General features: G+C 35.7%; 1 protein-coding gene across 3 annotated transcripts in view; it reads left to right on the top strand.

The window, feature by feature from the left end:
• Positions 1 to 16803, top strand: part of MPHOSPH9 (M-phase phosphoprotein 9) — a 31804-nt gene that overhangs the window by 2437 nt on the left and 12564 nt on the right. Inside the window, exons 2-12 of one of the 3 annotated variants that reach the window (XM_075041384.1) lie at positions 271 to 402; positions 1355 to 1505; positions 2836 to 2925; positions 5947 to 6467; positions 8318 to 8441; positions 10570 to 10660; positions 11983 to 12089; positions 12512 to 12637; positions 13454 to 13890; positions 14854 to 15012; positions 16125 to 16212. In XM_075041384.1, coding sequence (XP_074897485.1) covers positions 296 to 402; positions 1355 to 1505; positions 2836 to 2925; positions 5947 to 6467; positions 8318 to 8441; positions 10570 to 10660; positions 11983 to 12089; positions 12512 to 12637; positions 13454 to 13890; positions 14854 to 15012; positions 16125 to 16212 — 2001 coding nt within the window. In that variant the 5' untranslated portion in view covers positions 271 to 295. Of the gene's footprint in view, positions 1 to 270; positions 403 to 1354; positions 1506 to 2835; positions 2926 to 3413; positions 3511 to 3625; positions 3649 to 5946; positions 6468 to 8317; positions 8442 to 10569; positions 10661 to 11982; positions 12090 to 12511; positions 12638 to 13453; positions 13891 to 14853; positions 15013 to 16124; positions 16213 to 16803 lie in introns of those variants that run through there. The other 2 variants (XM_075041385.1, XM_075041386.1) reach the window with 2 other exon arrangements.

The raw sequence follows: 16803 nt of genomic DNA, 5'->3' as shown, positions 1-16803 counted from the left end.
ACACCTTTTACAGCCCAGTCTAGATGTGTGATGCACAGCTAGGAATCTCTTTGATTTGTAGGAGTCCCAGCAAGTACAAGGCTGACTAAATAGCACCTGTTTGCAAGCATAGCAGAGGATAGGGAAGAGAGGTTCGCTGTGGAATGCTAGCGCTTTCTGGGGTGGTTTGGCTGAAACAACCGTCTCTAATCAAATTCTGTTTCTTCAAGCAACAAAGTTAAATGGCTTTTAAAAATAAGAAGTTGATGCTTACTTCTTTATATTTTCGGGGTAACGTCATACTTGGGACTAAGATATGGAAAACTGTGATGTGGTGAATACTGTACAACAAATCCCTTCATCTTCTGCAGACTCTGATGTGAGAAATACCCACAGCTCGCTCTGTAACTTGAATTGTAACAGGTAATGTGTTGAAGGAATTCCTAAAAAATATTTTTATTATTTTTGTTTTGCTTAGTATGCATTTATAGTAACATTGTTACTAAGGTGAAATAATATGTAATACTCTGCAATATATTTTAGGGGTTTTTTTACATTTACAGGTATAATCCTTAATGAGAAAAGCCTAACCGAAAGAATTGTGAAGTCTTCCTTAAAAATTTAATAACTTCCATTTCCTTGTGTCTCTTAGAATGGCGGGGGGGAAACCTGTCTTGGACAATTTGTAAGATATAATTCTCTGGGCAGATCATGCATTATGCTAAGTCATTTGTAGAGAACAGCAGCTTAGCTGAAAACTGAATTGTTTTTCTGTTCAATGCCCAAGGTATTCCCATTCAATAAGAGGGGCAAATATGGACTAATGGCCTAAGCGACAGATTAGGAGAGGTTCTTCTTGACTAACCTATTAAGATGAGAACAAGTCGCTAACTGCATGTGTAACTTCTCAAAAGAAGGCAGTAGTCTTGGATTTCATAAATCATTGTTACACAGAAGCTTGTATCTGTAAGCTTCTGACCTCAGAACCTATGGAGAAGCACATAGGTTTGATGAAAAGCTGTACTGATTGATGTTTGTACTAGTAAGCAGTAATATCTATGCTGATTATGATGTCTCTGTTCTTGGAAAGCTACTGCATTTTAATAGTATGTAGGATAAGAATGAGGCATGCTGTGGATTCTTTCACATTTTCTTGAAAAACATCCTCATTCTTATTTTCTTGAAAAACATCCTCATTCTTATGACCATATTGTTTTGTTGTTTTTTTTTTTTCCAGCATGATGAGGGTCACAATGTAAATTAAGTGTATAATTCTTTTATGGCTGCATAACATATGTAGTATATTCTTTTGGCCACTATGTTGGACAACTGGCACAATAAAAAAATTGAAATATTTTTCCTCATGTTTCACTAGAAGTCCCTCATCCAATCCCAATGGAGTTTCTGGTTACTCAGGGAATACCAGGTCCTCATTAATGCCTGGTTCTGTTGAGCTGCTTGCCTCCTTTATGCAAGATATCCAGAACATTGGAAATGCTGACTCAGAAATTGTGAAGAACTGTGAGGTATTTGATATTAAAGTTTATTTGAAAAAAATCATATTAATGTATTGGCTTTGCATTTTGGGAGACAAATCTAATGGTGATATAGTTTAGCAGCAAGATCTATATAAGTATGTTACTTCATGATGGGACAAATCCTTTTACAATGTATGAACTAATCACATGGATGGCTTTTACTGCAATTTTATCTTAGCTTTTTACAATACCTTAGCTTTTTATCGTAGTGTTTTACAATACAGATGTGAATTTTTTTTTTTTTTGAAGTTACAATACTTAAAGATTGTGAGTTTTTGAACTGAAAAATTTAAACCTTTAAAATTGTAGTACTTCAAACTGGTCTGAAGTGATCCTAGAAATTAGAAGTTTTCTTTCTAAAAATGAATCTGTTTTAGTTTATTTATTTATTTATTCCACTTGTAAAGTTGTGTAGCTGATTAGTTTGTTTCCATGTTTAAAACAACACAAAAATCATGATGCAGGTTCAATCAGCTAATTCTTTCAACCCCTTTTTTTTTAATGTTGTTTTTGTCCTTTTTTATTTTAAATTTTATCATTATTTTTAGTCTCCGTAAGGAACATGAGGTTTCCACACCATGGGCTTGTTCCTGCAGAATTTTTGAGCTTTCTGGCTGTGGTCCATAAACTGTGTCTTGACAGATGCTTAATTTGGGTGCTCTTTAACAGCTCTAAGAAAAGAATATAGATGTCTGTGTCTAGGCACATGCGTTCTATGTCCCGTGTCCTATGCGTCAAGTATCAGGCTCCACAAACATTAGCATAAAACAGTTTTTAAAATTCAGATTTTACCACATTTTAGCAACACTATATATGTGATCTGTTTTTTTTAAATTATTTTTTTGTTTGTTTTCACTAAATAGTTATGCATCATGGCCTTTAGCTGGATTGTTGAAGAGAAGAATTTCTTATTGAAGCAAATGGTTCACTGGACATAGGGATATTTAATTATCAGTTTTAAAATTGCTTATAATTTATTGAACTGGAATCAACCTTTCCAAAATTTGACTGTACTTTCCTGTTTCTTCTGTTTCTACTGTAGCTGTTTCTACTTTTAAGTCATTTGATGTAGAGATGTGTTATTTTGCTGTCTATAATGACCCTTTTTTAAGTGAATGTGTCCATGGTGAATTGTTTCCATTGATTGACATTATAGGGGGCTGCATGTATTGTGGAGTGGACAACCACAGTGCTGTTATTAAATTTTGTATTATGTCAACACCTAAGTATAAAATTGCAAAACTGTTTTGTAGCTAGAGTAAAAGGTAAGAGATGCAATATGACTGTGCTTTAATTATTTTACTTTGTGATTTAATAGACAAGGTGGCTACAGTTATTGAGACTGGTAGAAAAACAATGTCAAGAACAAATAGTTGCCCAGCAAGAGCAGTTCCACCATCAAATCCAAGTAAGTAATGATTTGTTCATGTAGGTATGTTAGGCTGAATGTTTCTTTTCTTCCCCCCAACCCCACCCCCCTCCAAAACAATGCAATATGGCCTCTGGCACTCATCTTTTTCTGTAAGTGTGTTCAGACAGGCAGGTAATGGAAGTGGATGACTGCAATGCCTATTTACAGGATGCATATTTGAGACAGCCTTGGCTAATTAACAAAGTAACTTGTAGGAACCATTTCAGAAGTGAAGATTCTTGGATTATTTGTTTTCAGTTGTTTTGTTTTCACAAGCATTTGGTTCAGAATGCCCACAGGATAATTGGATTTCATAGGTACAAGCTGTTTATTATTAACTGTTAGACTGTATCATTTCTAATTTGAGACATTGTAGTTTTCTCTTGATTAGAAAATGTTATGCAACTTGTCATTCCCTCATCTAGACAGTATATAGCATAAGAAAACATTCACTGTAATAGCTGAACACTTATTTCACCTTTCAGTTGAACAGTCTCCTTTCTAAGAATGAAAAATGACCCATGTGAAGATTCACTTTTTTGCTGAACCATATTTATGCATTAAAACAGAAGAAATGTATATGTATGTATAAGAGACAGTAATTCTATAAATATATAATGCTTATTATCTTCATCATTTCGGTTGCTGTTTTTCCCTTCCCTTTCCTGATGCCCTCTACACTTATAATAATCAACAGTTCCTGAACTGAATTAACAAGAGGTACTGTCCTTTTATCCTATCTCCTGTTTCTCCCCACTCACCTCCCCATCTCTCCCCCCCCCATCTTCTTATTTTTGTCCTGCCAGTGTTTCCTTACCCTTTCCTTCCTCTTACCATAGTGGTTTGATTCACTTGTTGCTAATCATAGTCTTGACTAATCCACTGTGTTGGCTTTGCCGGTTTTTGTCTTTCTTAATAGGAAGGCTACCTCTGGAAGAGTTGAGTTTGTGGTCTCAGCAGGGACTTACTAAATGCATGAATTGCCACACTAAATATAAAATCAACAGCTATAATTTACTTCCAGTTGTATGAGTGCATTAGATAAAATAGATGGAGCTATTCCAAACTTAAACTGGTATGCCAGTGACCTAGTGAACATACTGAAATACAGGCAACTCAACACATTCTAGTAAGACTAATAAAAAGACAAAAATAATAATTTACTCTTTGTGGTAGAAAAGCAAGATGCTGCATTAGCATTGATGTGACTCTGAGATAAGGCTTGCTCTATGCTTGTTTCAGGACCAACTGTGCTTTTAAAAATGTATCTTCATCCATGTGAAAATATGGATCAAAAGACCTTGAGTTCATTTTGGAATCAGTGGGGTCTACCCTTGGCTTATGTGATTTATACAGTAGAAAACAAGTGTGCTAATGACAAACTATCACCACCTGTGGATCATCCTAAAATCAGACTTTATTTGTGACTATGCAAAGAGAAGTAAAAGTGCTATTTAATTAGAATAGTAGCCTTTTACTCTTCCTGCACAAGTTATTAATGACAAAGATTAAATGTCAGCAGACAATCTGATCAGTTTTGTTTTTTTCCCCCACAATTCTGTTTCTTCCTTTTTGTTCTCCCTTCACTACCTTCCTTGACAGTGTTGAATCACAGAATTAAACACAAATGATCGCTGCAGTCATGACTGAAATCATTAGCACAACAAAAACCATTATTATGACAGAAGACTTCATCCTGTGGTGTGGTGGTTTTTTTTTGGTGGTGGGGTGATTTGGTTTTTTTGGTTTTTTTTGTTGTTGTTGTTGTTGTTGTTTTTTTTTCATAGAAAGCCAGCTGAAATTCAATTGTTAATTCTGTTGCAGGTTAATAAAACATATGAGGCTTACTTCTGACTAGCTTCTGACTAGTTACATGTAGGTTCCTCTGAAACTAAGTCTTATATTTTATTGCTTACTTTCAGAGAACAAATGGTTTTTGTTCAGTTTGTGCTTTCCACTTGTTACTCATATGTGAGTAACATACTGTAATTCTGTGAAAAAACATTAGTAGAGTTCCATGTTTGTAAAATTATTGCAAGTTCTTTTTTTTTTTTTCCTCCACCCCTGAGGAAATTAGTTTGAAATGTGTTCTTGAAAACCTCTATATACTCTGGTCTTACAGTGTGTAATGAGTTGTGTGCTCATGCAGAGTTCAGTAATCTCAATGTAACTCTGTAGAAGTGCTGATTGCTGGCCAAAGGACACAGCTGTGGGTACTAGCATGAAGTCTTTTCATATGCCTTGACAAAAGCATTAGTTGTTTCTCAGAGCTGTTTCAGTATACCAGTGCACAACTGTAAAACTTTAAAAAAATATTACTTATCTAATGTACTGAAATAACTCTTCACAGACACTGCAGACTAAAGAGTAAGTGACCTGTTAAATATCTTCAAGTGATCTAAATATAGGTTTGCTCCACTCCATCAGATATCAAAACAATCAAAATGTATGTCTTTGTATTATATGAACAGCCTAATAACATATTACCTAAATCGGGTATTTTAAAGTCGAGTTTTATGCAAATAATCTTACAGAGGTACATTATTCCTATTAGCGTAATAGAGTAATGGTTTATACTTCCATTAAAGCATCCTTGCAATCTTTAAAAAATTATATCCAAGTTATAAATTCTTTTAGACCTAAATTTAGCAAAAGACTTTTGTCCACTTCTAATGACATACATAGATAGTTTATATTTCTTCAGCTGGCTGGTAGGTAACTATAGTTCTGAAGGCATGTAGTGAATACATGCATGCATGTTTTTTTACATTATTAAATGACTACTGAGACCTGTAATTCACTGCATGGAATTAAGGATTGTTACCATGCACATTTTACTGTTTTGCACAATATGCATATATCTACTTTATGCATGAGATGTCTACACATTGAAAAATTTGAGTTATTTGAAATAACTACTCAATTCTCTCACTAATAACATGACTTAAAGATGCATCACAGTATAAATGTGATTTGTAGCTTGATCTCACAGGAATTTTGCCCTTTCTTTTTCTATAGCTGATTCAGGATGAGATAAGGCAGTTAGTGAAATTGCAGACCAGCAATTGGGGTGCCGGCAAGAGCAGAAGTTTGCCTGCCAAGTTTACAGACACTTCTTCATCACTAGAAAGTCAAATGGGGATGTGTTCTGAAATCTTTGAAGAAAATGAGTGCATTGTCAATCAACTTAGATCTAATGAAGCAGAAAGTCAGCCAAATGCATCTGATCTGCATCAGGAATGTTTTGCAAATGATGCTTCAATGAATAGTGGGTATGGTACACTTTCCGCCTCTGAACTGAACCCTGGCAAATCTAATGACATTAGCAAGTGCACAGACTACATGGAGGAAACTTCACAAGGACAGGGTGATGCAGCAGTATTGCAGAGTGACGCAGTTGTAGCCAGCGTTCAAAATAAAAGAGAACTTTTACAAAAAAAAATAGAGGAAAATTTTTCATCAGGAAGGAATGATATTTTAGTTTTTCCTGCTGAACATGAACATAAAGTTGATGAAGCTCAATGTGGAAAAAAACCCAGGTACGTGATAAACTTTCCAAATATGTTAATTTATTGTAGACAGTTCCCATTCAGTAAACAGCTGTTGGTAACTGGAAGCGTGTAAGAATTGAATGGAACCTCTTGACTGTAAAAAACACTATGCTGCTTGATAGATAAAGTTACTTGTTTAGTCTAATGTTTCTGCATTATGCATATGTGCATCTGCAGTGTTTATCTGTTATAGATACATTGGGGAAAAATATGAAAATCTACTTTTTGTGCAAATATGAGCTAAGATACAGTTTGCATATAGTAGTTATCTGCGCACCAGAATTTTAGGTGCTGATTACCAGTTTTATATGACTGATATTTTGCTATTGTGCTCAACCAGTCTTTTTTTGTCAGCTTATATGCATGCATTACAGCAATAAATTGTATCAGACAACAGCCAAACATGTTGGGTTTTTTTTGGTTGATCTTTGTTTTGCTCTATTCAATAGATCGTGGATCTACCAAGTTTATTTTTTTGACAGACTAGCCAGCTAATTTGGCAATAATACTGACCAAGCACTGCTCTAGTTGCACAGAATTTAACAATGTATTTTACTCTCCCTGTCAGACTGGACTGTAATGGCAGTGGCTTCATGTGGCCATGAGCAGTATCAGAGGTCTCATGGGCAGCATGTTGCTGTGGGTCCCCGATAGTAGTCTGCAGAGATAAAAACTTTCTTGCTATTAGAAAAATGGAGAATTGTGAAAATGAACTTGCATTTTCTTAGTATTTAATAAAACATAGAATCAGCTTTCTTTAGAGGATGTGGTTTGGAAATGTGTTATCTCAGCAGATAGCAGATAAGTAGATCATATATGTTCTCTTCCTCCTTTCTGCTGGGATTTATTCCAGTATTCAATTCATGTTGGACAGTTCCATGAGGGGGGTAGCTGCAATTCATGGACTGCCAGGAAAACTTAGAGCTGGAGAAGCTCAATTCACGAGTGTGTTTCAGTTTGAAAAACCTTTCTAAGACAACTTTTGAAATCATTAATGTATGATTTTTTTCTTTTGTCCTTTTTATAAAAAATTACAAGTTTTTCTTCTTTGAAATTGCTTTCTGTTTTGTATTATGAACTCAGTTTGAAGGAAGAAAGGTTTCAAACCAAAGTGGAATTACAGTTAACCCAAACTGTGTGTGGTGGTGGTGGTTTTTGATTTGTAGTTGTAACCTTTTTTCATTCTTTCCATTGTATGTCCCAAACTGGGACAATATGTAGTTTTTCAAAGAATCGCTTTTTAACAAAATGGGAAAATTGTTCCACATCTACCTCTAAGAAGAATTTCAGGATGTCTTTATTTGTTTCTGTTCTTCTGCCCTTTTTTTTTCCTGTTTCCTTCTATATCTTGTTTTGATGTTTCTTATCCTTGAAGGTTCTCTTGAGTTGGAAGGCATCCTTAGTGTGTCTTAGGTAATCTTTACAACCAGACTGATAACAAAATAAGAAAAAACACTGCATTCCAGCTTAATTTTGTAGTTTTGATCAGCATCTGCTTGAAGAGACCAAAAAATAGTTGCCTGGCTAAAAATATGGAGCTCTTTGTTATGATTTTTTTTTGTAGTAGGAAAACCATTTTAATTATGGGTGCAGTTGATTAGCACTTTTCCCTTCATTGATTTGTTTGTTTGTGGATGGTTTTGTTATTTTGTTTTACTTTTTTTAAAAAGAGCCCTTAAACATTTTAGCATTCATTACTTTATATTGTTTCTCAAAAATGCACAAAGGCAGTGGAGTTTTAGTGCCTATGTTTCACCTTGAAGAAGAAATTGATTTCATGTCCCCACTGAAAAGGGCATATGTACTTATGGTGTATGTGTGTGTTTCTTACCATATAGTAAGTCTTTAACATCATGGGCGCAAAAGTTGAAACAAAACCAACCAAAAAGAATAAATGCTGAAGAATCATGTGTGAACTATATGCAAGACAATGAGCAAGCAAAGACATTACCCCTTGAGAATGTAAGTCTATTTTATGGTGTTTTTCTAATTTTATTCTTTTTGCTGGTATTTTTTCAGTGTTATAGTATGTTCTGATTCAGTATGGTCTTTCATGCTTAGCTTTAAGCACTTGAGTAGTGGTGTTCCCATTTATATGTTTAAAGTCATGGTAATTTATTATGCCCTATAATTTTTGGAAGGATCTTTGATTTCAGCTGGTAACATCCCTTTGCATGTGGAGGGATTAGTGACTTTGTTCAGGATAGATAGTATTCTTTCTGATTGGGATTTTAAGTTGCAGGGATTTTTTTGGTTTAGTTTGGTTTGGGCTTTTTTGGTGTTCTTAGCAGCCTGTTATGCTATAATCCAAACATGTTTTGATGGTGGTGGGTTTTGTTTTTTTTGGTGGTTGGGTTTTTTTCTTTTTTGTATTGCTTATGTAAGAATAATACGTTATTTTACGACTGTGTATGACTGATTTGGCTAAATTGAACTACTCCAAGCACAGTTACAGCACTAGTTACTAAAAGTAACCAACCCCCACAATAGACATTTAGGAAACCTGATTGGCTCTTTAGAACCATTTGTAGTAATGCATATTGCTGTGACTGCTGAATCACCTCAAAATTCTTATTTTGAGAAGATTTTGGTTTGTGTCCCACCCCATATGCTTGACTTAATTCTGTAAGTCCACAAATCTGATTATTTTGGGTAGGCAAGTTTAATGATGTATAGTATTTCTGATCCAAAAGGATGTTAGGCAACATGATTGTATGAGTAATCATCATACATGTAACTACGAAGTTTTAGAATTATTTTCAGTATATTAATTGTCACAGACCTCTCTCCTTATGCTATTTTTAAGGAAATAATTCCTGAAACTCTGTGAATGACTCCACCTACAAGAGAATAGAACTAGCAAATACAAATCACTTGATTCAAGGCAGGGTCTGTTTTCTTTCCTGTGGTCATTTTGAGGGTGATCCAGAAAGCGTGAGAGTAGCTGTTTGGACTTGCTGTCTCTACTCTTATATTGTCAGTGGAAACAAGATGTTACTCTAAGGGGATATTTCAAACCAGGAGTCAAATTTATCTGCTGTGGGTTGTCTCTTTTCTCTGTCAGCTTTTGAAAATACCTTTATCTTTCTATTCCTTTGTAAGAATTCAGTTGATACCCCTTCATTTTCCTTTCTTCCTCCTTAGGCAAAGGAGAATACCTAAATAAAAACATTAAGAGGGACAAAATAGCCTTGAGGTGAGATGGTACTTCATGCAAAAACTTGAAAAGCTTTAGTTCTAAATTTTTTTCTTACTTTTGTTAACTCAATGGTTTCTATCCTGTTTTAGTCCTCAGTTGTACGAGCTGTATAAATTTGCCAAGTAGCATGACTGTTAAGCTGCTGTAATGGAACAAAAAGCCCTAAGTATGGTAGAAAAGAGCAATGAGAGATGACCATTTTAAAGCTAGCTGCCCTCACTCAGTTGCTTTTGTGTCATTGTGTTATATCAATGACATTTCTTCCTTTGATTAAGGAAGAGGACAGTTGTAGCAAATCTTAAATTATGTGAATTTTTTTTCCATGTGTTGGTCCCACCCTTTTCAAAGTTGTGTCTGTAATTAGCTGGGGAGGTTGCTTAGAAAGTTTGGAGTGATGAGAAGAAGGGTATGTAGTATCTTGTCCGTCTGGGATGATAGGCAGTGTTTATGTCTGGATTTGTGGTAGGTGGAGTCATAACAGCTGAATATATGAAATTCCAATCTTAGGATGAGGAAAGAGTAACACTTTATTGGTAAGTCATCCCCCTATATACTTGCACCGCTTAAGGAGCAAGAAAGTTTAGATGACTGTCCAAAATGTGTATTTTTGTAACAGTTAATCTCAAAAATGCTCTACAAGCAGACAGACACATGACTTAATTAAAAGATAGTGATATTTTCTATGTGGCTTAGCTTAGTTCCCCTTATGACTGTGATTGCCCTGAATATAAATTGTACAGGTTTGGATAATGCTGTATAATTAAATTTAATCTCTTTGTTTAAAAAGACTAATAACATTTACATGCAATTTTTAAAAATTGTAGCCTTGATTTTTTTTTTCCTTTGCCTTGCAATTTTCCGTATAAACCTGTTTTTCCTTTGTAATTTTAGACAAACCTTACTGATGCTGCTTTGCCACCTTACACTTTTTACCTCAATCAACCAAATGAAAGTCCGAATTCCTTAGTGTCTGAAGCTTCAGGTATAGTTAATTTCTTGTACTTAAATTTCCTTTTCTTTTGAATTCTCATTTTTTAAAACTCTTACTAGAGTGCATCTGCAATAACTTTGCAGAGGTGAGGAGGGTTTGAGCACCAACAAGCTATTAAACTTTGATATAGCATAATTCTGCTTTTCTTCATCTTGTGTTTCAAACTGATGGAACCTCCTACGTATCACTGCTGGCAGATGTAGGACATGCAGCAATTTTTTTCTTCAAATTTCTCAACATTTCAAAGCTGAGTTTTATGTTTAAAACTGTTTCATAATGTAATTACTAATAACATCATGGTTCAATATCAAATGATCTTTTAAATATTAGCATTGTTGGTCTAGTACTCACAGGAGTTCATGGTAATAGAGGCAGAATTCCTGTAAGCCAAGGGCATGATTCAATAACCGTGTGAATAGACGAGAACAAAATAATGCGGTGTGTAATGTGGTGATTCTTTAATTGGAGAGTGTGTGTGTGTGCTTTTTTGTGTGTTGGTATGGTTTTGTTTTTTTTGTTTTGGGGGATGTGTGTGAGGGGTGGTTGGTGGTGTTTTGGGGGAGGTTTGGGGGTTTGGTTGTTGGGTTTTTTTTGGGTGGGTGGGTGGCTTTGGTGTGTGGGGGTTGTTTTGTTTTGTCGGTGCTGTTTTTTTGGGGGGGAAGGCCAAAAAACTAATTCACATATTTTGATTGTAACAGGGTGGATTCATTTCAGTAACAAACAGGGCACAGAGATGCAGCCCTGCAAACTGTATATTTATTGCTTCTTCACAACCCATTGAGAGTGGGACACATACAAGAATTGAAGTGGGATTGAGAATGTATCTTGTTTCTCTTGTGCCATCCCTCTTAGTCCTGGCAGTGTGTCTTTTTGCATGCTATAGAGTGCTGTTGAGTACCAAACTGAAGAGTTTGTAATACCAAGTGGCTGTCTAGGATTATTCCTTGGGTAATACAAGTTTTAAGTGCTGTACTGGAATCAGTAGAAATACAAAAGTTTGTGGTAAATGAGAATTTGTTCCTTGAACACCAAAGAGTAAATCTGTATGTTTTCACTGATGTATAGCTTCTGTTACTGATGCCGTGTGATGTAACACTGATTATGTTGCTTGTGCTTTGCATTGAGATTTTTGTAACTTCTGGTAACAAATGCTTTAGTGAGATTCTTAAGCAATAGATGCAAATAATTAATACAGCATTCTTGTTAGCTGACAAAGTAACATCTTACTAATGGATTTTGGGATTCCTATTCTATAGCTGTGAGCTTGAAATTTGTAATTTTTTTTTTTTTCTTTCACTGTTTCTTCTTATCAGGACTTTCGTACTGGAAATTAGATGAAAAGGAGATGTATCACTCTTTACCAGAGAATTTCAGAAGCGGGTTTGCTGATATTTTGTCCACAAAAGTATCACCAGAGGAGGTAAAATTTGTACATGTTTTAAAAGTTGCCTTATAGTTGCTTGTCATCTTTGCTTTTTTCTACAATGGAAAGAATCAGTCCTCCAGAAGCTAACTTTTCTGTGAGAACTCTTTTGTTAGCTCAGTCTCTCATGTTCTGTTCCTTCATTATTCATTTACCTCTGCTAAAGTCACTTGGAATTTATTGACCTTCTTTTGTCATTTAAAAGAAATTGTGTGTATAGGGGATGAAAAGAGACTAACTAGTATATTAAAGGTGTATGTGCCTCATTAAAGACCCCATTTTAAATTGGGTGCACTGAATAAAGCCGCCTTCTGTTCTGAACTGATGTATTGGCTAAAACCACCCCACAACTTGTTTATCTATATTGGGGATGAAGGACTGTGTCAGATAAACTAATGTAGCAATTTTTCCTATTGAAGTTGTCTTCTGCTGATGAAATGAAGCTATCATCATTGAAGGATATTTATCGTAAAAGACAAAGGGAGAACAAACAGCTGCCAGACCAGAATTTTATGCCTTCTTCCCAGTCAAGTCACCCACCAGAGGTAACATTAATTTCTTTACTTCACGTCTCAGTTTGAAAATGTCATCGGTTACAGGGTGGTTTCACATTAATTGGCCCCTGCTGCCACCTCCAGTGTTACGCTGGAACAGCAATTCGTGCAGCCGTGTGATGAACCAGACTGGGAAGGGATCCAGCTGAAAAGAACCTCTAAGAATACCCTGGGTAAACAGGCACCCTTGCCGCACAACCTTGAGGATGGCGCAGCGATGAATCTACTTATGCTGAGGCTGCAGCTGATGAAACGCACGTGGAACTGCAGTCGCAGAAGCAGGGTTTTCTTACTGCTTCCCACAGGACAAGTTAATTCCACTGGTGAAACAGCAGAGGCACAGGTTGTGGAAATATTCTTTGTCATATCTGTTTCTTTATACAGCTTTCAGTCCTGTACAAAATCCAGTAATGATGGCTACTATGTGACTATCTTGTTTATATATAATCCATGAAGTGATTTTCATAACTGTACAAAGTTACTGTTTCAACCTACAAGCAGACATCCTAGTCCTTCTATTTACATAACTGAAATTTCAAAGGTTTTGTAGACAGCTACAGATGTTAGTTATGTCTTTTATTCTTAATGGAAACTTCAAAACTCAAGTTGCAAACATTGGGTATATGTATCATCATCTAGACTGTTACAGGCCCCTTCATCTTGCTTGTCACTACCAAACAATTGTAGTAATAGTCAACATAACTTCTGCAATATATTATATGGATTACTAATGTTTACAGATTAAACTCCATTTGCAAGAACAAAAGTTAAATCACAGTTTTTTTAGCATTATAACTTATTTCCTAGATCTTGACGTTGGACCCAACCCTGCATATGAAACCAGGTCAGCAGAACCCAGGACGCTGTTCTTTCAGTATTCCTGAAGACACTACTCCTTTTTCTCCAGACTCTATGGCGGAGCCCGGATTTTCAAGTCATTGTGACACAGACACTTTTTCACAGACAAGTAATTCGTCTCAGTTAGATGATTCTCCAAAATATCCTGCCAGCAGCAGTGCTGTGCATTTGGATCTCTGGAGAAATCACCCATTCCAAAATGAAAATAAGACAAGCTGTCCCTTTCCAGTGGCATATACAGATGCTAATAATGATAATTTAGTCAACACTGAGGAGGAAGAAACACTGACTCTAACTCCGTCTTCTATTACTCAGTGTGCTGACAACAGTTTGCCAGAATATAGTCTTTCAGTGACATCTGTTGAAGATCCTGTGATAATGTCAAAGTAAGTAATTTTTTTTCTTTTTTAAAAGTCATAGAGCTGGCACTTTCTTGAAAGAAGTGAAACTTAACAATACCAGTAAAATGAACAAAATATGTGAGTTTTGTTTGCTTAGAACATAGCTGGACATTGCTGCTTTTTTTTTTCCCCCACCTTTTTTCCTAAATTCTTTTTTCTTCCCTGAAGTACAGATGGTGTATAAATAGAACAGTCGTTTTCCACTTCTTACAATTGTCTTTCTTTAGACTGTACTATTTTATCTTCTTTAGACCATACTGTTTAATCTGAGGCACAATATTTGTGCTGTGTCTTCCTTGGATGTCAAAGCCTTAACTGGAAAGCAGAATAATTTTTGATGCTTTAATGCTTTGGTTATTTCTTTTTATATGTTAAAACAAAAATACATACTTGCTTCATAGGCTGTATGAGGGAGTTAATTCGGGCAGAGAGTTCAAAGTTCTGTGGGGGTTATGTTTTCCTATTTAGAGTGAAATGGTGTGAGAAGCACAGAATTACTGTACTTAGTGAATGGGGGATATTTATTTTTCCTATTGAAGCTCTCATGATTTGCACATGGACAAACAGACATGGCATGTATTCCATGTGTGAGGGCTTATGTAGGGGTCTTGGTTTCAAGATAGTTCAGTGTTTGGGTTTTCCTGTTTTAATTTTATGTGCATAGTTTGTAGTGCATAGCAAAGGAGAGAAGAGATTTTTGTAAAGCTTTTTATTGTATTTGTATATATTATTATTATTAATATTTGTATTAATATGAAGACTTCTATGCAAGCCTTAGGTGTCTGACACCACTGCCTTAGATGATGAAGCTTTCTTTGCTTTAATTTGAATGCAACGAAGTTCTGTAAGTGAGATCTGTATGCTGAGTTCATTATGTGTGAATGAATATGGCAATGCATGGTCACGTGGATAGCTGGAAATTTTTTTTGTTCTGAATTTTGAAAATAGGATTAGGCAGAACTTGAGGGAAAAACATGCTCGACACATAGCTGATCTACGAGCCTACTATGATTCTGAGATACATAGCTTAAAACAGCAGCTAGAGGCAAGCCATAAAACTGCTTCATCTGAAGACTTGAAGAAAATCAATCAAAATCTTGCTGACAGGTACTGTTTGCCCTTACTTGTCCTATTCCTCTGTTACATGATATTCTTTCCACTTTAAAGACTGAGTATGCTTGTTTAGAATATCTTGAAAAGTTTATGTCACTCTTCAATTCTGAAGATTTCATGCATCTATGATGCTAATATTTTCCTATGAAATATAAATTTTGCACTATTTAATGCAATGTTTAAGATGAGTTTAAAATTGTTGTTAGGCAACAAGTGTGATGTTTGGACCAGAGGTCTTGTTTGACCTGATTTTTGCTGAAGCCAGTGTAAGTTTTGCTCAAGAAAGGCTGGTAGGCAGAGGTAGTCCTAAGCAATTTGTAATGGAACTATCTATGTTGTAAGATAGTGCTTGGCTGTTGTGCTGGTGAACGTCATCATTCTTTACCTTTCATGTCAAAACTACACATGATATAGGACCAGTCTTGAATTCATTGGTGGCTTTATAAAGCCAATTTCCCAGTCAGTGCTCTTTGACCAGCTATTAGTACTGGAGTCTGTGTGCCTCACCTGTATATTCCATTAGATATAGTTTGAATGTTTGCTATATATAGAAGTTCTACGTGATTTTTATATAATTATTGCCAGTCAAAATACATATTGCAAATTTAGACAGCTAAAATACATTACAAAATTCAAGTCCTTCAGAACAATTGAAAAAGTGTCTGGGTAGCTGAGAGTCTTTTGTATTTCTCTTCCAGCACTAGTGTGTTCTAACTATTAAAAGTGACTTCTGAGCAGTCATTTATTGAGTTAAAGTAGCTTGCGATGTGATTTCAGTCATTAATTATCACACAGCATCATCAATTAGCTGAAGTGGAACTCTGCTTTGGTGCATCTCAGCTGCTTTTGGTTCTGCAGCTCTTATGCACTGAGCCATCTGGAATCTCTGCACGTGTTCCCAGTTTGCTGCTTGCCTGCCAAGAGCACCACAGCTCTTTGGAGCAGAGATGCTGGGTGCTTGCTGCAGTGGCTGAGGTCTAGCGGAGAAGGTCACAGGCTGGGCACCAAAATTCGTGGGGATGCTTGAGGAAGGAAAGAAGGCTATAAATGTAGATTTAATATTTTAAAATTTCGAGAGATTTTTGTAACCTGTATGTTCTAAATAGGTGTGACCAATTAGATGCAGCTCTGAATGAAGGAAGTGCTCGCATAAAAGCCCTTGAAAGTAAGAATAATGTACTAGAAAAGCAAGTGGTAAGTATATGTTCTTAAATCAAGTTGCTTTTTAACTAAAAGGGTAAGAGAATGCACTTGTTCGTTATTAAGGTGATCTGTGTTTCCGTATCTTTCTTTTTATTTTCAACCTTTCTTCTTAATATATGACATCAGCCAATATGTTACACTAGTGACTTTCTTAGCTGAGTTTCTTAAGACTCCCTACTTGAATCATCATCACTTTTGCTTGCGAACAACCTTTCAAAGTTAGCAGGGTTCAAACAAAGGTTAAGAGTGAACTATTGTGATGTGTTTATGATGTCTCTCTTTAGATTTTTTGGTTTTTAAGTTTATCTTGTTTTAATTACTTTCTTTTTGATTCCTTATTAGAGCTGTGATAAAAGCAAATCTCATCTGCACTGGGGCAAAAATATTCTCTTGAGTATATTTATACAGTCTTTCTGGCTAGGTCAGACCAGTTTGTTTATGACTGCATAGCTGTGTTTATTGGTCAAAGAACAGGACACTTTGTCATGGAAGTTAGACACCCGGAGAGACTAATTCATTCCACCTTTTTTAGACATTTTTCTATGCTGGGAAGCAAGACAATCAGCTGGGATTAGAAGCCTA

Source organism: Buteo buteo, chromosome 11 (genome assembly GCF_964188355.1).
Source record: "Buteo buteo chromosome 11, bButBut1.hap1.1, whole genome shotgun sequence".
In the NCBI taxonomy this organism is placed as follows: domain Eukaryota; kingdom Metazoa; phylum Chordata; class Aves; order Accipitriformes; family Accipitridae; genus Buteo; species Buteo buteo.
Note: the sequence above shows the minus strand (reverse complement) of the source record. Positions and strands in the feature narration are given on the sequence as shown.